The following is a 24,041-nucleotide window of genomic DNA, read 5'->3' as shown; positions in this document are numbered from 1 at the left end:
TTATCAAAATGAGGGGTTTAAATAGCAAGATCCATTCTTATATTGATTCTTTTAATACATGTTTTCTAATGTGCTTTTTTATTATTGATCGAAATTCATGAACTCCACTACCTTAGGAATAGGACCACTGCATAGGAGGCGGGATTCATAAATTTAGTGGAGTTGCATGAATTTCAACCAATTATAGTGTGTTGGAAAAAATGTGTAATAGAGTATGTGGTAAGATTTCTCTACCATTGTCTATTATAGTATTTATATTTTATCCCACTCACTCTTTGCCTGTGGGGACTGGAATGGTGTCTGGTTCTGTTGTGTGGATGTTGGTCATAATCCAATACTTAGCTATATCATGCTCTACAAGGATAGAGAGGATAAGTGAAAATTATTGCAAAGAAATGCCACTTGTTTTGTGTACTAAATTTGACCAGGGATATCAAAGTTAAGCATCAAGCTCAGAAAAAAATTCTGAAGCTTATTATAAATTTGATTTTATTCAGAAAGAAAACATCTGTTATATTAAAAATATTTAAAATAAAAATTTATGTCTTTTAAATATTTAAAATCAAGAACATTGGCATTAACTTCTTTTTATACCAAAATGCTTGCCGTCGCATGGCTCTTGGAATCATCAATTCATCATACAAGTTTTATCGTCCTACGTTCTCTTTTTCTCAAGGTTCTTTGTTGGACCTAGTGGTAATTTCAAGATGCCAAAAAGACAACCAAACCAAATGGTGGTGCGTTCAACTGTTGATCGAATCGGCTGAAATGTCGTTGTTCTGTGAAAAAAGTGACATTGTAACTAACTGTAGCACGATATTACATCACATCTATTGATTCGATAAGCTTGCCTATGAGATATGTTTTCATACACAGGATACATATACATTTCACCCACAAAAAAGAGTTTTTTTTACATTTATTTTTAATTTGAAACAGTTTGGTCTAGTTTCTCCATGGAAAAGATGATCGTTGCATCACAAGGTTCCCCAAGCTGGTCCAAGATGCATAAAACAATCTAATATCTATTTACTCCTTTCAACTTGATATTCTGGAGCAATTGCCTAAAGATGTAAAAATCTCCCAAGTCGTCTTCAATTTGGTGTCAAAATATATTTTTTTCGTGAACGGTGTATCAAAATATTGGTCTTTTCAATATACATGGATTATATTCTTCAAATTTCATTTTCCTTTAAAATCAAAATTTTCAATGTTGTTGTTGTTAGGATGGACTTTAAGAAGTCTAAATATATCCTAAAATTAAAATAATTAAAAGATTATATACGTTAAAGTTGATATTTGTATTATTATTTTTAGAGTAAATTATATTTCCAGTTCCTCCTTTTTTTTTAAATTGCATAAGATACCTCTCCTTTTTTGTATCTTACAATAAATCTTTTAATTGTTTAGTTCATATTATATTCAGACTTTTTCTCCTCCTAAACATCACTACACCAATTTAACATAAAGTAGACACATGTTAGTCATATAATTTTTAATGAAATTTTTTCTAAAATATCTTCATCTTCTTCTTATTAATTCCATAAAAGGCATAATATTATTTTCAACCTGAAAAATATTTTAATATTTTCCCTTCTTTTTATTTTTTCTTTTTTCTATAATCAGACGTAAACTCAACTTTTTGTTGAAAGTGAACCCACCTTATTAGTAAGCATGTGTTAACATCCTTTTTTTTTTAATTCAATTTTTTGGTGCGTGTTAAGTCATTTGATTGCTGTGTTTTTGTTAGACGCATTCTCAGCCATGCCTATTGATTGAATAAGATCTTTTACTTCAAATTCTTTTATTTTGTTCTTACATTTGTGTTTTTAACTCTTTTCTTTAAAATATTTATTTTTTATGATTATGTGTTTGATATAATATCTCAATCAAGAACTACATTTTCTTCAAGTGTCAACAACAATAAAATAAGAATGAAATATTAAAAAAAAACTATTAATATCTTAAGAAAGGTCTATTCGCGGAATTAATTGTTAATTTGTTATTAAATATTTAATAAAGAGGGTGCAAATGTAATTTATTCTTATTTTTATTATAAATAATTAGATGTTAACAAATGAATAGATAGTATTCATTGACTAACATCAATTATAGCTATATAAATGTATTCTTCTCGAGAAAAGGAAGGAATGAAAAAATATGAAATTTATCTTGTTTATCTTCTTTATTACTTTCTCTATAGTCTTTAATGGTGTTTATCTTAGGAGTAGAGTAATATAATTTTTTGCTCTCTGACAGCTGCCCAAGTAGAACTCATCACAAGTCATGACCATCCACAATTTATATATAAAAATAAATGAATGATCTTCAAATATCCACACAGAAATTGATAAGAGAATACATAGCAAATAACCAGAATATGAATACACCGTTGTAGAATGGTGAAATGAACATGTAGAATAATAGAATACATGCTATGCAGCAACACACAATAAGAAGCACTACCAATTTTCCCTGGCAATTTTAGCCTTCTCAAGTACATATTTGCCTTCCTTGTACTTCTGTGATTCCTCGTAGGCTCTCTCATACTTCCAGCCAAGCACCTCATGGCAGTCAGAACAGTAGACATCAGCAACAGTGTGGAGACCCGTCATTAGTTCTCTGTCTTCTTTTGGTCCTACAGTAACGTTCATTGCATGAGAAAACAGAAAAGCTCGTCCACTTTTTCCCTGAAATCAAATTCAAATCACCAAGTTCCCCAAATAGTTGTGAAATAGTTTAGTTTAGTAACAAAAGAAAGTTAGCAAATTACCCAGGCCAATTTTCCTTTCTAAATAAAATTAACAAAAATATCCTTGTTACACATTTTGACTTATTATACACAATTTCTTCTATTTCATTAATTTTTTTTTACAAGCTTCTTCGGTTTCTTAAGTACTATACAAACTCAGTTCTATTCCTCATAAAAAAATAATACAAACTTCTTCTATTCACCAAAAAAAAAAAAATACAAACTCCCTTCTGTTCAACAAAAAAATAATAATACAAACTCCCTTTTATTCTATATGCATTATAATTAAATCTCTCTACAATGGTTAAAATCTGAAATGATTAATGTTTAAATGATAAAACATTTAATATAAAATTAAAATAATAAAATAAAGTAAATAATAAAAAATTTATTATTGACAGAATTATCAATAATAAATTCTTGTTATTTCTTAAAAAATTTAATTAAATCAATACAATATGATTTAGTTTTTATTATTTATTTCTTAAAAATAATTTTAAAAATTAGTTTTTATTCCACCTTATTTATAATTCATATGATTAAGTTATATTAAATTTTTATCAAAAAAAATTTAAAATATTTTCTAAAATTTTGAATATGAAATAGTTTATTTTATTACTTATTCTTTTATATTACTCTAATGTTATTTTTAAATTTTTCATTTGAGAATTTAATAATTCGACATATTTGTAAATAGAAGGAGTTTTTCCTAATGTTTAACAAATGGAAGGGATTTGTATAGTGAGTCCATTTATGCTAAGAATATTTTTTTTTTATCAATTTTATACAAAAATAAAGGTTTTCGGGCTTAAAGAGTAACATATTTATAAAATAGAGGAGATTTTGATTTACTCTTATAAAAAATGATGAATTGGAAGTAAACTGAAATTCCTCCGAATTCAATCATATTATATGATAGCAGATTGGTTATCTTGTTTGATCATGATAGAAAGGTAGTAAACAGATAAAATTCAGAACAGAAAATAAAGTTAAAGCTGAGACCGAGAGTAGTGTTCACCTGGAAGGCCTTTGAAATCACATCATCGTGAAGGGCAACATGGTTTCTACAATTAGAGCAACAGTACAATCTGGGTCCTATCACTTCCTCCATCTCAAATACTATAAAATATTGTCTCAACTCAATCCTTTCCAACGAAAAAGACTTTAATCAATAGTGTAATCAGATCATGAACCATGAATATGAACATAGCGTTTTCAGTGTTCAATCAATTATGATTTTCAATTACAACTTGAAATTGAATTTGTATGTACCTGCTCCTTGTAACAGTAGCTGATTGACTCTGCCTTGGCCTTGCCTTCAAGTTCTCCTTTTTAGGGCTCTCTGCGTCCTGAATCACTCAGAATGTGGAATTGCTCTCTCTCTCTCTTACAAGTTAAGCATGCTACTGCTCATGTCGGATTTGATTGCAAAGTTAAAAAGATTTTCTATCACTAAACAGTAGACTGAAAAGTCTCTAGAATTTAAGTGCCACTTTATTTTTAAAAAAAAAATAAAAATTGGTCGGTTACATAGACTAGTCACTTAACACGTGTAATTTTGTCTATTTAACAGAATAAAATTTTATTTTTTGGTTTATGGATTTAAAGAATAGAAAATAGATAGTCCCTTTTTTTTCCTCTGGGTAATCATCTGTTTCCAACTTAGGTAACTAAAATTTTGTCTAGAAATATAAAAGAAGTGATTTAAAAATTTTAAGTTTGTTTCATAGAGTAGAATAATGAAATCATTATAATCGATGAGTATGAAATGATGTACATCCTTTTTCTTTTTTTTAGCCATGAAATGGTGTACATCTACTCACCTTCAAAAGTAAATTTCATAACTTTAATTGTAAGCTTTTTTTTAATTAAAAAAAAGGAACGAAGATATTTCACCATATTTTTATTCCAATGCCAAAAGGTTAGCTCTGCCAGTTCACAAACACGTTTATAAGAGACAAAATTAATGGTTGTAGTCGCACCACATTTGCCAAATTCCTCCTTAATAAATGAAGAATTGAAGCTGTACTGCGGAAATCTCCAATCACAAAGTATTGCATTGCTGAAAGAATTATAATATAAATATATAATATATAGGTAGGCCCGTGTTCCAAACTTAGGGAAAAAGTAAACTGAAAAAAATAAATCTACATGGAGAATTATTGAGCATTGACAAAAGAATGCAAGAAGAAAAAAAAAACATTGGACATTTTTTAGGATAATCTTATTTGAGTCGGATAGAATGATATAGAATGATGATGAATGACTTTTATACATATGCATATTTAAAACTGTAACTCAAAATTACTCATTAAGCAAGCTAGAATAATCTTGGGTCGATTGATGTACACTCTCAATGGCAAAGACATGGACATTTTAATTTCACATTAAGGAAGAGAAGAGCGCACATATCACAAATCCAATGATGAGAAGTTGAGAAGTTGAAATGAGTTGAGTTGAGGTTGAGGTAGAAGGAGCTACTGGAATATTGCCAAATACTGTGGGATAGGAGGGTGCAGATGCAGGCAATGACGAACTTGGACCAGGTGCTGTATCCATAGTTTCCATTATTCCTTCACCAACAGCTACATGAAGCTTTTGATTTTTTTGGCAATGACCAGGTTCACCACTAGTGAAGAAAAATTGGCCCTTTGATGTAATGTTAAACAAAGTGTTGCCATTGTTCATGTACAATATCGGGTCTTTAATGTTGCAGCTCTTGTATGATTCCTCTGTTACTTGAATCATTGAATCTTGACTTGGTGGGTATAGAAACACTGCGTAGTAAACATATACAATGATCAACATATGAGATCAGATTTGTTCCATTTTTAATTTGTTACTCTAGAAGGGTTAAACGAAATTGAAAACACTATGATGTATAGAAAGTAGTGTAAACTTACAAAGGGAGTCTCCAATTGTGAGATTGTGATATTTGGACCATTTTGTGTAGACTTGTGGATTTTCTGAGGAGGGTATCCCCCAAGCATCTAGATCTCCAACTTTGTATTGGTAGCAAAACACCTTGGCTTGGATTTGGATCCACGTAAGCAAGAGAGACACCAACATTCCGTAGTGACTTGAAAAATTGGCCATCTTGGTTTCCACTCAAAATTGCACTCACATTAATCTTCACTCTTTTCTTTAGATATAGTGGTCTCGCCTAGGAGAACTTCTTATTGGCTCGAGTCTGACTCTGGCCAATGGAGGGTTGATAATGAGATCAGAAAGAAGCCACCTAAAATGTAAATTTACTTGAGTGCCCTCCTCTATAATTTCACAAGCCAAAATTTTGATATTACATATGATTACTAGTATTATAATTCCCTCGTAATACATTTTATTATTAATTAATCTAGTTGTGTTGTCATTCATAGATTTTTTTTCCTAAAGAGACCTAGACCTAAAATGAAAACTGAATTGGTTGGGGAATACTTTTATTAAAAGCACACACACTAAAAAAACTTAGAAAACTGAAAAATTCTGAGCATGAACAATGAAATATGGTTAAAGTCAAAATGAACTTGCAATGAGGCTGACAAGAAGAATATTAATGTGATGGCAAGGAACTTGTGCTGAGTTTAGAGGGTTAAGGGAGGGGAGCAGATCAACTAGACAACTAAATATACAACCCCTGATGTGCACATGGCAAGTGGGCAGTTTATATTTGTTTATTAAGTTTGGAATTTTGGACTTGGGGTGGTCTCTTTTTGTTATCTTAAGAGTATCCGAGTGTGTGTATAATTGTGTCACAATATGCATTATCATGTGCGGCAGGGCAGAAAAACAGCTAGCTTTCTCCAGGCACATCACATGGTGAGCAAAATGGGAAAAGATAAATTGCAAATGGGGCTAATGATATTAGCAACTATGGCAAATTAGAAATTAACAAAGTCAATTCTACAGAAAGCTACTAATAAACACTTTCTAACACATTATTTTCCATATTATACTCTTTGATTATTGATTTTTTTTTTTGATAAATACTCTTGATTATTGATTAAAATTTATTTAAAATTATAAAATGATGAATAAAATTTATTAAATAAGTAAGATGCATAAAAAAATGTGATTTTTAATAAAATTTAACTAATAATAAATAGAGTACTATTAGAGAGTCTATTTATATTTACTAGTTTTTGTCGTCCCACATAACACATTGATATATCTAGACACTTTAATTATGGAAGGCTGTGCCAACGTGGGAGTGTACCCCTTACTATCAATCACAATGTTAAACTAGATTGAAGCAGTGAAAGCCTGAGACATGATCTCCAAATCTGAACATAGTAACAATAATAATTTGCCAATATCATATTGTGTGTTAGGCTTACATTATTTGCTCTGAACTTGGAAGAGATTTCGTGCATGTCGTTCTATATGGCAACGAGAGCTGAACTATATATTATCCTTCCTTAAGAAACAACATCCTTATTCAAAACGAGAATTACATGTAAAATTCCCGGAAACATCAACAAGAAATGACCGAGGTAATTTGCTAGAATTTTATTCTGCTGTCGTTGCACCCCAAAAAATAAAGTCAACGTTTATTTTATGGAAAGCATATCATATCAGTCTGCAGTACGGTACTTTGATAAAGTAATAACGTATGCAGTACATTTTAAAGTCATTGCATAGCAATCCAGTAGTAAAGCTTCAACAGATTTTTTTCTTCTGAATAAAGCTTCAACAGATTGAAGCCACCTATTTCGGTAACAATAGTACGAGGTTTTTCTTGAGAGAGAAATGAATATCTATCTATCAATAAAAATCAAACCTAAAAGTTAATGCTTTACACTGACTCAATTTGATCTTAACATATGAGGATTAATTGCCATTCTGATTACACTTGGAGTCAATCCGTGTTGACATAGTATATAATATTAATATCATCTACCAAGTTTTCTCAATATTCTCAAGATTGCAACTGATGAATCTAGAATGTGTTTAGCCGGTGATTTCAACTCACTAGTAACTTATTTGATTAATTTCCATTATTTGACTAGAACAGAAGCATTTGATAAACGAATTTATTAATTTGTTATAACACTTGAAGTTACATTCAAACTTTTAGTTTATAATTTATTATATTTTTTTAATTGTTTCGTTAATAAAATTCATGGTTTAACGTTTTCTTTATAATTACGTTATTTATTTTATTAATATATCATTTATACTATTTAATTTTCTTTTCAATAAAATGTGTGATCATTAAACAAAAATAAATAAATTTTTAAAATTAACTAAAATCATAATTATAATTATCTAAAAGTGTATTAAAGGTTATATAATTTTTTTCCATGTCATTTTATATTTATAAACTAATTTTATCAAACATTTTTAATAAAATAATTCACCTGCAAAAAAATAGTTAAAAATTAATTCTTTAATTTTTAACTAATTCTCTAACGAAATTAATCCACTATCTGTATAAACAAAAAATTACTGTCAACTAATTAAAAATTACTTTATAAAAGTTAACGATCTTAAATTACAAGGTAATATATAATGAGATGATAGTACATAACACCTTTACATTCACCAAAAAACACAAAAGCTTTATAGGGTCATGTACTGATATTCTTTAATTTTTTGCTTACTTATCAATTAGTATTAAATTAAAATTCTTTGCTTGCTTATTAACTTAATCATTAAATTAATATTCTTATTAAGCATACGAAATTAATGGTTTTATATAACAATTTAAAAACTAATACTTTATTAAATAAGTTTAACATATAATACATTTTTTAAAATAAGAGTAAACATGAATTATAAAATTGCATAATTACGAATATCAAATTTAACTAAAATTTAGCATACACCATTGAATTAATATCAAAATATTCAATAATTAAACTAATGAAATTCAATATATGTTCGAAATTATTGCAGAAAATAACTTTACTAGGAATTACTGTTAAATAATTTAATACTCGTTTGAGTTTTTTAAGAAAAATATTTTTTTCAATTATGTTTAACAAATAATCATGATAATTATAAAAGGTATTTTCTTGAATATATAAAAAGACCTCAAGGTTATTTTAACACTTTCATCCCAAACTAGAAGCATATGAAAAAATTCAGAATACAAATATCACATCATGAAATAACTTTTTTTCTTTTTAACTTGAAAATCGGATCCTAAATAAACAATCAATTGTTTATTCTTGACTCGGGTTACATTATTGTAAAATTTGATACCATAACAAGGTAAATTTGAATAGTACGAGAATATTTTACCATGTTGACTCATTTTACCATGTAGAATACAAAAAGCCTATACAAGTTCAAATCCGATATAGTAATAATAATAAAACCAATTCAATGTGTAGGGATGTTATTTCTCCCCCGGGGTAGTCCCCACAACTTTCTTATCAGTTATCACGAGAATTTCGGATTGATCTGCAAACATAGGGCATTGCAGTATGATACAACAGAGAAGCTTATTTACATCTGAATCTTTAAATGAAATAAATAATGAAATTAACTATGACCGATCATCATTTTGCTCATTTGCACTAGCTGGGCTTTATATATAGATCGTCACAAAAGCTTATTGAACACAAGGCTGGATCAGATAACATATATATATGACACTTATCAAGGACTGACTATAAACATCCAAAAAGTAGTTCTCCTCAGAAAAGAGAAAGAATTGGAGTTCAACGTATGATTGATCACTCGCCTGGAGGTTCATAATTATCTGCTTTCATGCAAATTCCTCTCTTTCCCCATTTTGTTCCTGGCTGTAGAGAGCAAGCTGTTGTTGCAACTGTTCAAAGCAATAACCAGATTGATCATTAGTTTTTACAGACACCTTTAAAACTTCAATTTAAATGGATTTCAAGTTGTGGACGTAACACGTATGTAATCCAAGCAAGAAAATAAAATAGCAGAAGAAAAATCCAGCACGGATGATGAAATATAAAAGCTTGTACAGAAACTTACCTGCACGTATCTTAACTTCTCATAAGTCAGTTCCTCGGTCAAATTAATCATCCTGTAAACAGATGACAGAAGATGCAGTCAAACTTTTTGAAGTCAAAGAAAAAGGGTTACTACCAAGAAAGCATTTCACAAATTGATATTAACTAACCGGGATTGGAGTTCTGAAATTCTGCCCAGCAGTAGTTGTTCCCTCTCTGAAACTGCTGTATCAACCTATAAAAGACTCAATGTCAAAAAAAGAACATCAAGCTGATGAAAAATCATAAAATGTTATGCTACAGGTTTGTCACCAAAACAGAGGCGATTGGTTAGCAGAAAATTAACATAGGCAGTAGTTAAAAAAAAAAAGCATGCAAGTGAAGAATAAATCAAACAAAAATTGCTTACACTTCCATTGTTCTCTGAATTGCGAGGTAATGGTGGTAACTTTCCATTCTGAGAAGCTGCAAAAATTTGATTGTATTCATTATTTCATCCAATACTAAGGAAAAAAATCATCAAACGTAATCAATGGAAAATCCATCACTCACTATCAATTGCCTCGGCAGTTTGCAAGCTATTCAACAGATTCATTATAAGATCCTGGAATTAAACAGAACTTTCCAGTATGACTATAAATTGGTAGAAGTTACATTTAAAATGATCAGCTTTCCAGCAGGCACACAGCAAATTATATGTCATTGCTCAAACTTAAACTTCCCTCACCTGTTGAATAGATGTCTGCTGAAAAAGATTGTGAAGATGAGGCACTAGAAGTGATGCAGGAATATTGATATTGGCAGAATCATTGGAAGACTGCTGAAGAGAAATACATGCAATGAAAGACAGACAAGCATTATATATCAAATACAATAATAAATGAAAAATCCTAGATACTCTGTAACCAACCAAAGAATCCAAATATTCACAAAAATGATTTTGAACAAAGTTGGGTTTAGAGCAAATGACAAATGTACAAACCATTTGTTTGAAATCCACCATCCAATCACCAACACTCGCAGATTTCCTCATTGGTGATCCCTATATTTAACGTAAAAGGAAGAGAACATCAAATGAGGGATAAGAAGAAAAATAAATATATAGACAATAATCAATTAGATCATCAACCAACCTGTGAAGATCGGCGTGAAACTGAACTTACAGGAATATCCTATTCCATATGATGAAGTCAGTTGAAGTTGTCGATAGGGACCATTTGATTAATAAGAAAAAACTAAAAAGCATACCTTCACCAGATCTAAATTTTCTGATGTCACTGAAAATCGTCCTTTAATTTGCACTAGATTAGCCTTAGACTTATCATCCAAGGAATCTCTGAATCCTAGCAAGAGTTGGGTGAACAAAATCAAAACCAAGTGTTTAAGAGGCTGGTTGAAAAATACTAAAACTAGCACACAGCCTTACGGTGTACATGATGATTCAAATACCTCCAGAAGATTTGATTGGGGCTGATAAACTATTTGCTGAAGCTCGGTTTGGAAGCATTAATGGACCACTAAAGCTTGGAGCTCGTCGTATATCACGATTACTTTTCTCACCCAATAACTGATTTTCATTCTCAAACCTAAAAAGTAATAAAGCATTACAAATTTTAACAAGCAAATGGTTATGCTGGTGATAACAAGAAAACCTCAATCACCAGGCAGCATAAAGGACAAAACCAGAAAGACACACACAACATTGAATTTATTTATTCAAAATTCAAATTACACTTATACATAAAATATTTATAGACAAATCAAGAAATATAGAAGGCATAAAGAAGATTCTCCAGAAAATACACACTTTACGAAGGTAGACTTTGAACTTACTAGAACTCAATGAAAATAAAATAATCGTGATTGATTGCCATGTTTATAGGTCACCAAAAGTACTTCCTAAATTACAAGCTATGACAGAAGAATGGTACCATTAACCATTGATAAACAATACAATAATTATTTTTCAATTCCACACTATCAGCTGCAATTCCAAATGGAGAATGTACCCAAACCTAGCGCATGTGTGTGGGCACACATGTGCGCTTGTATGTGAAAGAGAGAAAGGAGGGATCAACTTACACTTATGTGAGTTACACTCACTCTTACACCTCTAACTTTTTATTGGACAATATTATCCTAAAATCTATCATTAGATTAAAAGTTCCTATTATATATATTATATTTGCAAACTTTTAGATTAATCCAAAATTATTTAATACCTCATCCGTCATCTGTGCATATTAAAATTAACATAATACTTTTGTAATATGAAATTAAGAATCATAAAATTATCTTCTTAGAATAGTAGTGTTTCACATGATTTAAACATTCATAGAGATGTAATCTAAAAGTAACTATTTACCTATATTTTGAATAGGATGTTTTATGTTATAATAAAAATCATGCAATGAAGTATCAATTGAATTAGAAATTGTATGAAATGTTTTAGACTATATCCATCTCATATGAACTTTTAATTTAACAGTTAGATTGAATAAGTTTATTTTTGGTAAAAAGTTATTGGAGGTGTGGTTTTACAAAATTTGACACCTGAGATTAATTGACATGTGTGTAGTTTCCTTATCTTGTTAGGAAAGTTTTAAGTAGAGCCAGGCCGAGCACTTGAACCTCCAACTTGACTTGAGATTCATTTATTTAAACAAATTAAATTTAAAAACTTGGGTTTGCCTTGTTTTAAAAAAGTTTAAATTACTATTTTGGTTCTCTAATTTGTTTTTTAGATTCAATTTGGTCCACTTATTATTAAAAGGTTCAATAGACCCTGTAATTTTTTAAAATGGTTCAATTAGGTCTCTTTACTTTTAAAATGTTCAATTAGGTCCTTTATTTTTTAAAATGGATTCAATTTGGTCTCATTTTTCTTCCATCTGCTCTGGAAATTTTAGAAGATAGGATCAAATTTGGTTTTCAATGGGACCAAATTGAACTCATTTTTAAAACAAGGGACCTAATCGAAACTTTCAAAAATAAAGGAGCCTAACTGAACCTTTTTTAAAAATTGCAGGACTTAATTGACCCTTCAAATAATAAGAGGACTAAATTGAACCTAAAAAATAAATTAGAGGACCAAAATAGTAATTCAACCTTAAAATATAAACTGAGTTCGCCATCATTAGCTCATTTATAGATTTTTTTCCCCTCTGTACCAAATATCTCTATGAAGCAACTTTTTATGTTTTTTGACATCATTTTCAGTAGGCATATTATGCTGGAAGATGGAGCAGTTCTTGCATGAGTGCAATGCCTATAGGCATAACCAATCAAAAGCTTAGAATAGTTAAATAGTTTCAACACAAACTTTATTATTATTCTAACACATCCGGAGCTTTCAATTGGTTGTGCCTAATAGGCACTATGCTGACACAAGAATCGCTCTAGAAGATGAAGAAAAAAATATGAAGAAAGTGCAAAACGTTTTGAACAATGTAGTAGCAATAAATAAAATTACAATTCTCAAGATGGATTAATAATTTACTAAGTAGTAATATATATTGTTTATGCATTGTCTTATCTAAAATTAAATTATTTTTTTTTGCCATTGATACAAAAAACACACAAGCTATTTATGAGTTTTAAAGTCAATCCTATATATAACAAATCTGAATTGAAAAAAACTTGAGCTTCTTTGTTTAGTTGAACAAACAAGTTTATTTGAACATTTAACAAGTCAAGCTTAAAAAGTTTATGAACAGCTCAACCCATATATTGCCTTACTTATTATCTTTATTCCATACTAATATAAAGGTGAATCACCTTTACAAAACTCTCCATATAAAATATTTTAGCATCATTTAGTTCTACAATCTTTAACGACGACAACAACCAAGCCTTTTCATATTAGGATCGGCTACATGAATCAAACGACAACATAATATTCTATTGTGATTCGTATTAATAGACAAACCATTGACCTCTAAATCCATCTTAATAACGAGTTTGCCTATTGTTTTTCTCGGACTCTTCTACCTCTAACAATAGGGTTACCCTCCATCTAAACTATTTTCCTTACTAGGGCTTCTACAGGTCTTTTCCACACAGGCTCAAACCAAAAAAGAATTTAAAAATGAAATGCTTTCAAAGATATAAACCAATATAACCAACTCATCCTCCACTGATAATACTTTGAGCTAGTCTTGTTAGTAAATGCTCCATCTCTTTAGATATATAATGTAGCAAACTTCTTTTCTTAGGGTATTTATTTTTTAACCTATATATACAGTTTATTTGATGGTATTAGTTTACTGAGAAAACTGGTAACTTCCAAGTGTTACTTTTGTCCTTCAAACTCAGAAACTGATTACCTTGACTTCTTGGACCAACACTTTCAACAAATTTAGCAAGCACAAAAAAGTTCCAAGTCTGAAAAGTCATGGCAAACCAAAAAAAATATCTCAAAATCACAAAATAATTAAGTACCAGGTCGTGGGTCCCATATTTTATATAAAACAACATATTTTCAACACTAACAAACACATCAAAGCCTACTTGTTTTTATCTTTCCTCAACTAAGAGCCTAATTGTACAAGGAACAATGATTACCATGGAAAGGAAATAGCTCCTTGAGTATTAAAACAATATGAAGGCAAGGCCGCAAGGGCATCATATGAGGGGGAATTATTCCCCCTCTGAAAACTCATCTTTTACTCTCTCCAAATTTTGATGGGAAACAGGGTAATGAAGCAGAATAGCTTTAATTTTATTTTGAAAACTACCTCATTTACTATTTTATGCAATAAATTGAGAAGTTACAAAAAGTCATCTTTTATTCTCTCCAAATTTTGAGGGGAAACAGGGTAATGAAGGAGAATAGCTTTAATTTTATTTTGAAAACTACCTCATTTACTATTTTACGCAATAAATTGAGAAGTTCCAAAAAGTTTGGTAGGGTTATGTTGAAATTTTGCACTTATAATTATAACTCTTTAGCTCACTCTTTCGAGGATAAGCTTAGGTAGTGGTAAGGTTGCTGCTTTGAGACCTGAAGATCACAGGTTCAAATCCTAGAAACAGTATATCAGCTTGTGAAGGTAAGGCTGCATACATAATTACATATACCCTCCCCGGACCCCACTAGGTGGGAACCTCATGCACTGGACCACCTTATTCAACTTACACTTCCTTTCATCTTTAGTCATCAAACATAGGGAAGGCAATTGCTTTCCATTCCTTCCCTTCTCTCCCTTTCCTTTTTCATTTCATTCTCTCTGGAACTTCCAACAACAGCCTAATATAAAAACAACAACAAAGATATAATATGCAAATACAATGTACCTTTCAAATGTACGCCCTCTTTCAGATGAAGAATGGCCAAGCACTAAGCCTGGCATCAGGGGTCCACTTTGGGTTTTACCAAGTTTCACTGATTGAGTTTTAACTTTGCTTGTTCCCACATCATTCTCTAAAGTAGATGGTGTTGCTTCAGCAACTGATCCATTTCTTTTCTCACTCTTTGGTATGTCATTACTACCTACTTGTGATGTGAACTCATCTTGTTGCAAGTTATTTGAATTCTTTTTGTCCACAATAAACTGGGAATCAGTTGTGCCCTGTCATGACAAACAACGAAGATTTTAATAGATTATTTTTAAGGCTACGAAAGTTTAGAACAGTTGACCCAACCTTGTAAGAGCTGAAGAATTTGTTTTCATCTTCTTCCCTCATCTCTGCAATATCATCATCGTCCTGCATCTAGTAAAATTGAAGCCATTTGTTCAGATCAAAGAAAGAGAAAAACTAGTCAAGTAAATACAATCTGAAAACACAATAACATACCAATGCCGCTTGTGCTTTCAAATCATCAATATCGAAGTTCCATGCACTAACTCCTCGGTGATATTCACTCTAGAAAGTAAAATAAGTGGATTAGATTTCAATGGTTATAAAAGCAACAAGGCTTCTTATTTCCAGCATGAACATATAGGTGATAATGGTTCACTGAGAAACTTCAAAATGACAGGCTTCCAAAAAGAAAATGGTTATCTCTTTATCTTGCTTGAAAACACCTTTTTGGGACCAATTGCATAAAATCCCTCGCATTTGTAGATACTGGAGTTTTTGGCAGAGCTTTGAATAAACACATGCATTTCAGTAAAGAAAAGCACTTTAATTCATTTGATAATAATTATTTAGATGTTTGGCTAAAACATGATAGGGATTATAAGTTGGGGAGGGGGCAGAAAAACTTTAGTTAAAGAGGTGTAATAAACTGGAGATTTTCCAATAAAGCAGGAAAAAACATTATCTATTCACAGAATTGTTTCTTTATAATAAAGCTTTTTATAGGAATGTTTTTCAAGAAAGCACTTGTCAACAAAGAAAAATTTCACAGCAAGGCCAAATGAGTATGAAATCTTGGTTAGTGTAAATAAGTGTTGAAATTGTAAAAATCGTATTTTAGTCTAGTGTATTGCACAAAATAAATGTTTATATTTATATAATTAAAATTCATAATAAAATAATTAAATAAATAAATTATATTATATTTAAAATTCATAATAAATAAATATCTTTGAACATACAAACTATATTTTCGATTTACAATGAACAATTTAAATTATGATATAAGGTTATTATTAACTACTATAATTTCTTTTAAAAAAACCTATTGAAATTTAATTCAGGGATATAAATAAAAGAGGATAGATTAAAAATGATAGGTGGTTAAGAAGATTAAGTATACAGAAGAAGAAAAAAAGATAAAAGGAGGATAGTTTAAGATGGTTGAAAGAGAAATTTTTTTAGCCAAATGCAGGAGTAGCGTGACAAACGGACATCCAAAGGAGTGATGAAAGAGAATATTGGGAATGCCTAATTAAGAAAGTGAGGAGAGTGAGGGTGTCACTCTCCAAGTTGTGTATTCTAAAATAAGAGTAGATCAACAAATATTGAAGTACGATCGAACAAAGGTCTACCATTTTAAGTATGTAATGCACCCTATCAATCAACAGACTTGAATACGCTCTACAAATCAAGGTTTCAAGTAGAGAAGGAAACCAGTATCAAGGAAACGGGGGGTGGCAAACTTGGATAACATCCATCAGCCATTCATGGAAATGCTCCTTGAAACCATTGACTAGATATATATCACATTATATGACAAATGAAATTTGATTATCAGCCTTACTTGAGATATAGCTTCTTGTTCTGCAGAAGGCATTTTCTTTAGTGCTAGCTCGGCTGCATCTTTATGCTGGAAGGTTTTTGTTATGTCAAGCAAAGCAAAAGTAACAGATTAAGTGAAATTTTAAAACAGGTATGCATGATATCAAACCTGGAGGGATTTTACACGGTTCCACAAAGGCGGTAAATCAGCAAATAATTTCTTTACAGAAAGCTCCGGTGGCTTAGCTTGTTTGAAGAAGGAGTGTTTGAGTAACTTCTCCACAGATGGCCTCTTTGTTTGATCTTTTACCAGGCACATAGCAACCATTTCCTTAAAAGACTGGTCACAACTGGAAATACTTTAATTAGACTGCTACTACTACTACAATCATTATTGTTAATATTATCACTACTGTAAACACAAGCACTGTAACGTCTGTATGTCGTCATTTCTATCACACTAAAAGCTAACGTATTGCTATTATGTATATTAAATTGTTTAATATTTTGTCCGGAATACATGTCTATTAAGCAGAAACATAGGCACTGTCATACTTGTGTGTCTGCATTTAATAAATGTGTCCGTTGCAATTAATTAACCATGATCAATAAACCAAACAAAACCACGAATGCATTCAATAACAATGTATCCGTCTAGGCAGAAAGAACACCCATACCTTGGAGAACTTTCTATCACGATCATAATCAAGCCCCGGAGGAGCATTCTGAATGGTCATCAAAAGAACCTACACCCGAAACAAACAGTGAATCCCTATCTCACCAGCACAACATTACAAATCACAAGAACCTAAGACTCAAAGAACAGCACCATTCTGAAAACAGTGCAGCAAACAGATACACGATTACAGCCTACCTTCATGGGAGGATACTTGGAGAAAGGCGCGTGACCATGAGCCAACTCCAACGCCGTAATCCCAAACGACCAAATATCCGCCCTGTCCAACCCAATCCAAGCAAATCAGAAACCAAGTCCGAATCACACAGGTAAACCGAAGCATTAAGTACGAACTGACAAAACTTAGACGCAAATCCTTAGTAGATGCTTTCAACATTGCTCTTCAATTAGAATCAGAGTTTCACCTCAGTAATCAGTTTATGCATTAAACGTCAACATAGATTACATAGAAAACTCCAATTCTAAATAAAAGCACCAAGAAAATTCGTATCTAAATTTCGTCCAGAACAAAAATACAACAAACTGACTTGAAATTGTAACCGGTTCCAGGTTGCAGCACCTCCGGCGCCATCCTGCGAAAACAATCACATCAAAATCTAATCACAGAAACAGTTAACGGCAACGGAAGCAAGAGAAGGAAGAGAAGTACCAGCACGGAGTTCCGACGAAGGTGTTTCTGGAGCGCTGGCGGTCGCCGGTGTCGAACATGCAAGCGGAAACACCAAAGTCAGCGAGCTTGACCAGGCCGTTATCGTCAAGAAGAATATTCCCGGCCTTAACGTCGCGGTGAATGTGTCCGTGTCGATGGAGATACTCCAACGCCTTGAGAGTCTCCTTGAGGATAGATCCGATGGCGGCCTCTTCGAATCCCTCGGGATACGCAGCCTTCATGAGGTGCAGGCAGGAGCCCTGCGCCATGAATCCCATCACAACCCACAGACTCCGCTCCACGACGAAGGAGCAGAAAGCCCTCACGACGTTGGGGTGCTCGATTAGGCTCATGGTCTGCGCTTCTCTTCTTATGTCGTCCAGATTGCTGTTGCAGCGATCCAGATCCAGGCACTTCACGGCGACCTCTTCGTTGTAAGGGAGGTAGATTGCGCGGTACACGGTGGCGCTGGCGCCGTAACCGACTTCTTCTAGAAGCTTGTAGTCGGCGGGGTTGGCCGAGTAGCTTCTGCTCCCGCTCCCCATTGAGAAAGGAAGACCTCGATTGACCCTCAGCACCAGCTGGCGTTGACCGGCATGGATTGAAGAAGAAGAAGATGGAAGGGTTGGGTTGTGTTTGTGATAATAATAAGTAGATTAGGGTACTAAGAGAAGAGTGTTTGGATTGGGGATGGGTGGGCACACCAACAACAACAACGCCCATCTCTAACGCCTGACATGTTCCTTCTTCCTCTCCCCTCCCCTCCGCTTCCGACTCTTCCAATGGGACCCTCTTTTCCACTCTTTTTTCACTTTCTACTGCCTCCCTCTACTCTCCTATTATATAACCTCCCAACTTTTCACAATAATTCTTTCTTTCTCTCTTTTCCTTCACTTATTCTATATTCCCTTTATTTTACCACTTTTTTATTATTAACTATCCTTTTCGTTCTAAGGATATTTTTATTTTTTTATAATTATATGTTACGTTTAAGTGTAAATTAAAGTGTATTTGTGATTATCAAAATATGAATATACTTGATTTAAAAGAAAATAAAATTTTAAAGAAACTTCATACATATTTTATTTTAGGGGTTTGGAGGAGAGGAGATGGAATTTAGTATGTGTTTAGAATTAAGCCATGTTTAACTTTTATTCACACCCATATTTGTAGTTTCTACATGTATTATTAATTTTGACATGATATTTAGGTTTAACCGTGTGTAAATATTCAAACATGTAGTTAAAATATTTTAGGTTAAAATATAACTTTTATTTTTTTATTTTTTAATGTGTGATTTTAATCTTTCTATTTTTTAATTGAGATATTTTATCATTTACTTTTAAGAAATATATGGTATTACTTCCCATATTTTTTAACTAAAACATTTTGTTCCCCATTTTTTTTTTAAAAATTATGATTTTGGTCCTCTTCTGTCTATTTTAAACTTGACTATGCACTTTTTTATTTTTTAATAAATTAAGTTTGTTAGAAATTAAAAAAATATTTATCACATGAACAATAGATAAACATATGTCAATATATATATATATATATATATATATATATCAATGGTTGAAATTGTTAGCAAGAACTTTTTAAAAATAGAGTGAAATATCTCAATTAAAAATAAGGAACTAAAATTATAAACTTTTAAAAAGTCAAAAATAAATTGTCTCAATTAAAAAATAAGAAAATTAAAATCACGAATTTTAAAAAAGAAAAGGACAAAAATTACATTCTAACCAATATTTTAAATGTAATGACTAAAATATTCCTAATTATATTTAAAAATTTTATTTAATTTATAATTAATTTAATAACACTATTAATCACAATTAATAGTGAATAATCTACCAGGAAAACTAAAACAATCAATTTATAAAATTAGGAAATCAAATATTATAATTAAAAATTAAGAAATTAAAATCATAAATTTAAAAACCCAAGAGAAACAAAATTATAATTTATTTTAACATAGTTGTGAGAGTTAACTTACTTTAAGAGTAAGTTTTTACATTTGTTTTTTGTTAACCTTTTATAAAATGTAAAACTTGTAGATCCAACCATAAAATCAGGTGATAAAATTTTGATCATCATACATGTTAAATTATAGATTAATTGAATTATTAATACGTATTTAATCTTATAACTAATTTACTTATATATTTTTTTACAGAAAAAATCTCATATTATATCATTTCAATTAAATGAAAGGTTCAATACAACTTGACATGAAATACAAAAATATGCTAACGAGCATAAAACTTATATATCCTAGCTAGCTCATAGGCAACTTGGTTGGTCTGTCTGCTAGTAAACTTTACTGCAAAGTTTTGAAAAGAACTAATTTTCTGAATACACCTTATAACAATTCCTCCCAACTCTGTTAACATGATCTTTCTTGCAGTGACTCAGTCCACTACATACTTCCAAATTGAAATCAAGCTTAAATATGATATTTGAAATGTTCATAGATTGAACCCAATTTATAGCAGTAATGAGTGCCATTGCCCCGGCTTCTTGAGGTGTTAGTGACCCATAAAACCAGAATGTTGTAGCGGAAAGAAAGCTTCCAAGGTGATTCTGAATCTTCCTGAAATATATAGGCATCGATGTTGCATTTCAGCTGCCCTTCCTCGGGGTGAATTGCATTTAACGTCATGTTTGTCTTTTTCTTTCCCCTAATTAAACTGAAGGTGCAAAAGAAAAAATGCAACACGTATAGCTTAAAACTATTTTTTTTTTGTATTTGTCGGGTATGCTTGCTATAAATAGTATTAATAGCATGACAGATCAATTTTGCCATCCTATGCAATGTAGCCTAAAGAAGTTGTCTTTAGATTTGGTTTTTATGGAACATTGAAGTAAATGGAAATTATAAGAAAAGGAAGAGGCAAAGTAGCTTTTGCTTTCGCTGAATCAGTAATTCATATTATATATTTTAGTTTTAGGAACTTTTCGTGAAAGTATTTTGACAGTGACGTTTTATGAAAATAAAGTATATATATATATATATATTTGTGTGTGTATGCATGTTATTTAGTGTAGGATGAAATATTGGAATAGAATCTCTTTTTGTACAAGCTAAACTTTGGTGGTTTGTTTACATGGATTTAATCAACCAAGTGTTTGTAAGAGGAGGTTAGTGTAAAAACTAAGGGAATCCATCTTAGTTTATTACACTGGATATGAATTATTATAATTTTTCTGTTGTTTGAGTTTGGTTCTTATGGGTAAAAGCAAATATTTTAAGAATGTAGAAGCTTGAGAGTATACTTGAGATTTTTATGACTTATTTATATCATTCTTTTATAAGTTATTGTAGTGATTCTTACCAGATAAAACGTGAGAAAAACCTCCGACTGCAAATCCTGTAATTTGTGCTAAACATTGTTAATGAATTATGGACGTGTTCATATGTTTCGCGGTGACATGGGAGTTGGTGTGGTGTCAATTTTGTGGGCACAAGTCCTCTGAACGAGGTGTAGAACAGTTGCCCCAAACTAATATACTAGCTCAATATTATCATTTATCTTAGCCATAAAATGGCTTAGAAGAATGACAAGTGCCTTATTGTTATATTTGGGGTTCAGCTAACTCATTGTTGATTTATTCTTTCAAAAGGGTTGATGGTATCCTTGTTTGGATGTACACTTTTGTGTGAAGCGAATCAAGTAGCTGATAAGTTAGTTAGTTTTGGTCACTCTTTAGGTAAAGTAGAGTTTTTGAGATTATTTCTTCCTTTTTGTTTAACGTTATTTTAGCGGACGCTTCTTCCACCATGTCTCCTTGTGATTTTTAGTTGTCTTGGGCCTTCTTTCCCCCTTTTATTCACAAAGAAAAAAAAGAAGAGTTGAAGAAGTTAACTCAATATTCTTTAATTGTTGCACTTTTGATTAAATGTTTTGTTTTCTAGTAATATCTATTTTTGTTGGGCTTTAATCATGACAAGCCAGTACGTATTGTTAAATTTGATAACATATTCGATAGTATTTTCCACTTTGGTAGTATATTTTTTTTATCGGCACTTTGGTAGTATAGTTGCAAGGATCCCGATGCTCGAGTCAATATTTATAAGAGAAAACTAAGAGTGCAGAAGATTAAGATTACATTCAAGGCCTTAATGGCCTATACTTATATTGTTCTTTCACAGGTTATGATAGTGATCTTTACATAATGACACATGAGAAACACCTATAGGAGTGAATCAAGTTATTTGCGCTATACGTTATTAACAAATTACATACCAAATTATATGCTTCACCTCTAAATCAAAGTTGACGTGAGGTTAATTAGAATTCTTGATTCTTTTAATGTGTTGGGGTCATACTAATCTGCATTGATATTTTCATGTGGGTCAAAGTCCTCTAAATCAGATGCAAACATGTGTGTCCACATACAACAAACTACATAAAATTTCAAACATTTTTAGGATTCTAAAAATAGATTTACTTGTGGTACATAATTGATAAAATTATATATTTTTTAAAGATACGTTTGTTTAAAATAATATTTTTTATTTATTTTAAATTATGAAACATTATTATTTAAACTTTTTTTAAAAAATAAGACATTAAATTTAAGTTAAATTTATTGTGAAGTTATAAGATTGGCTTTATGGTAAAAGGAGAAGAGAAGAAGGAAAAGATTATAGGTTCAATTTTCCCTACTAACAAGCACTAATAATTAACAACTAATATTTTTTTGATAAAAAAATGTTAAATTTTATATTATTTTTTATTTTTAAAATTAAGAAATAAAAAATACCTGTCCATTGTTTTCTTTCAAAATTTCTCTCAAAAATATATTTTTTTATATGTAGAAATCGAAAATGATACTAAAAAATTTATAACAGGCATATTGCTTAACTAACTACATTAAACCCTTTTGATCTCAAACATATTTTAAGAGTGAAGTAGGTCAAAATATATTTAAAAAACATATAAGGACAAATTGAAGCAAATTTAAGTTGATATTTGTATTTTTATTTTGAATTAACTCAGACAATTCCTCTCTCACAAGTCAATGAATAATCAATTGAGGATGATCGAGATTTAGAATTAAACACCTAACCACATGCTTAAGGGAAAAAAGTTATATATCATTCCTACCATATCATGTTGGTTGGTAATTAATTAATGTTATTTCAACTTAATGAAACTCAAACAAGATTATCTCTCCTAAAGTAAATAAATAAATAAATAAAAATAGTTATGCACTGGTGTATCAATAGGGAATCTTGATTCATGAAATAAAATTGGTGGGTAGGCTTTATAGCCCACAGCGAAACCCAGATGAACGGCCCACGATAATAGAGACAACAACAGAGGCAGAATTGAACAAAAAAACGATCGATCTGCAGCAGTTGCATCACCAACCGCTGAACTTCTTGTGGGAATCTATCAGTATCATTATCAATATTTAATGATCCTATGTTGGTTGTTCCTCAGTCGTAAGACACAGCATTTTTACGTAAGGTACATTGCATATCTCCAAACGGTCCAGTTCCCTAAATTGATGAGTTTATTTTGAGAACAAGTTGCCAACAAACTCTTGAAAAGAAATGCAACTTGTGAGGTGTGAAATAATTGATTCTCTTATTTATGAATTCCAAAATTTCCAAGATTGCAACTTGTAATTGGGAAGACAAGACACGGATTGAAAGGAAATGGTAGTATTTTACCAAGTTAAGATAATTTAATTTCGCAATTGTTTATTCACTAGCAGACACAAAACAGACACCACCGTGCATATATATATATATAATCAGGAAAAGAAATAAGGGTCCCCGTGATCTAGAGTAGTCACTCATTTGGAGCATCCATGCTCTCACTGAAAATAACTCATATCACGGGTTACCATACAATAACTGAAATTGTTTTAATT

At 31.1% G+C, this 24,041-nt stretch overlaps 3 protein-coding genes across 7 annotated transcripts; all 3 read right to left on the bottom strand.

Moving 5' to 3' along the window:
- Positions 1 to 2,284: 2,284 nt before the first annotated feature.
- Positions 2,285 to 4,167, bottom strand: LOC100811789 (protein yippee-like At4g27745). The gene is made up of 3 exons (XM_003536129.4): positions 4,025 to 4,167; positions 3,771 to 3,897; positions 2,285 to 2,690 (listed from the first exon to the last, which is right to left on the bottom strand). Exons 2-3 carry the CDS (start codon positions 3,861 to 3,863, stop codon positions 2,463 to 2,465), a joined length of 321 nt encoding a protein of 106 aa, XP_003536177.1. The 5' UTR covers positions 3,864 to 3,897; positions 4,025 to 4,167; the 3' UTR covers positions 2,285 to 2,462.
- Positions 3,770 to 6,224, bottom strand: LOC100527661 (uncharacterized). 2 transcript variants are annotated; one of them, XM_041005560.1, is made up of 3 exons: positions 5,656 to 6,224; positions 4,025 to 5,529; positions 3,770 to 3,897 (listed from the first exon to the last, which is right to left on the bottom strand). In XM_041005560.1, exons 1-2 carry the CDS (start codon positions 5,846 to 5,848, stop codon positions 5,135 to 5,137), a joined length of 588 nt encoding a protein of 195 aa, XP_040861494.1. In that variant the 5' UTR covers positions 5,849 to 6,224; the 3' UTR covers positions 3,770 to 3,897; positions 4,025 to 5,134.
- A 2,851-nt stretch (positions 6,225 to 9,075) lies between these two features.
- On the bottom strand, positions 9,076 to 19,013 carry LOC100811264 (serine/threonine-protein kinase BLUS1). Of its 4 annotated transcripts, none has more exons than XM_006589172.4 (19): positions 18,153 to 19,013; positions 18,031 to 18,075; positions 17,681 to 17,762; positions 17,484 to 17,552; positions 16,976 to 17,146; positions 16,829 to 16,894; positions 15,478 to 15,546; positions 15,325 to 15,393; positions 14,977 to 15,251; positions 11,131 to 11,267; positions 10,930 to 11,024; positions 10,815 to 10,853; positions 10,664 to 10,723; positions 10,409 to 10,501; positions 10,234 to 10,285; positions 10,091 to 10,146; positions 9,852 to 9,916; positions 9,704 to 9,755; positions 9,076 to 9,527 (listed from the first exon to the last, which is right to left on the bottom strand). In XM_006589172.4, the coding sequence occupies exons 1-19, from the start codon at positions 18,695 to 18,697 to the stop codon at positions 9,465 to 9,467; spliced, it is 2,103 nt and encodes a 700-aa protein (XP_006589235.1). In that variant the 5' UTR covers positions 18,698 to 19,013; the 3' UTR covers positions 9,076 to 9,464. The 4 variants fall into 4 exon arrangements, with proteins under 4 accessions (XP_006589235.1, XP_003536176.1, XP_014618721.1 ...); XM_003536128.5 differs by having other exon boundaries at positions 10,409 to 10,498; XM_014763235.3 differs by having other exon boundaries at positions 15,325 to 15,387.
- Positions 19,014 to 24,041: the final 5,028 nt, after the last annotated feature.

This window comes from Glycine max, chromosome 10 (genome assembly GCF_000004515.6).
Source record: "Glycine max cultivar Williams 82 chromosome 10, Glycine_max_v4.0, whole genome shotgun sequence".
Classification (NCBI taxonomy): domain Eukaryota; kingdom Viridiplantae; phylum Streptophyta; class Magnoliopsida; order Fabales; family Fabaceae; genus Glycine; species Glycine max.
Note: the sequence above shows the minus strand (reverse complement) of the source record. Positions and strands in the feature narration are given on the sequence as shown.

Excerpts from the sequence above, each read along its gene's own strand:
- LOC100811789 (XM_003536129.4), bottom strand. The coding sequence starts at position 3,863 with ATGGAGGAAGTGATAGGACCCAGATTGTACTGTTGCTCTAATTGTAGA. Across the intron at positions 2,691-3,770 it reads TGATTTCAAAGGCCTTCCAG|GGAAAAAGTGGACGAGCTTT; the intron begins GTGAACACTACT and ends ATTTGATTTCAG.
- LOC100527661 (XM_041005560.1), bottom strand. The coding sequence starts at position 5,848 with ATGGCCAATTTTTCAAGTCACTACGGAATGTTGGTGTCTCTCTTGCTT. Across the intron at positions 5,530-5,655 it reads CACAATTGGAGACTCCCTTT|TGTTTCTATACCCACCAAGT; the intron begins GTAAGTTTACAC and ends TTTACTACGCAG.
- LOC100811264 (XM_006589172.4), bottom strand. The coding sequence starts at position 18,697 with ATGGGGAGCGGGAGCAGAAGCTACTCGGCCAACCCCGCCGACTACAAG. Across the intron at positions 18,076-18,152 it reads TTCGTCGGAACTCCGTGCTG|GATGGCGCCGGAGGTGCTGC; the intron begins GTACTTCTCTTC and ends TTGTTTTCGCAG. Across the intron at positions 9,756-9,851 it reads ATTTCAGAACTCCAATCCCG|GATGATTAATTTGACCGAGG; the intron begins GTTAGTTAATAT and ends ATCTGTTTACAG.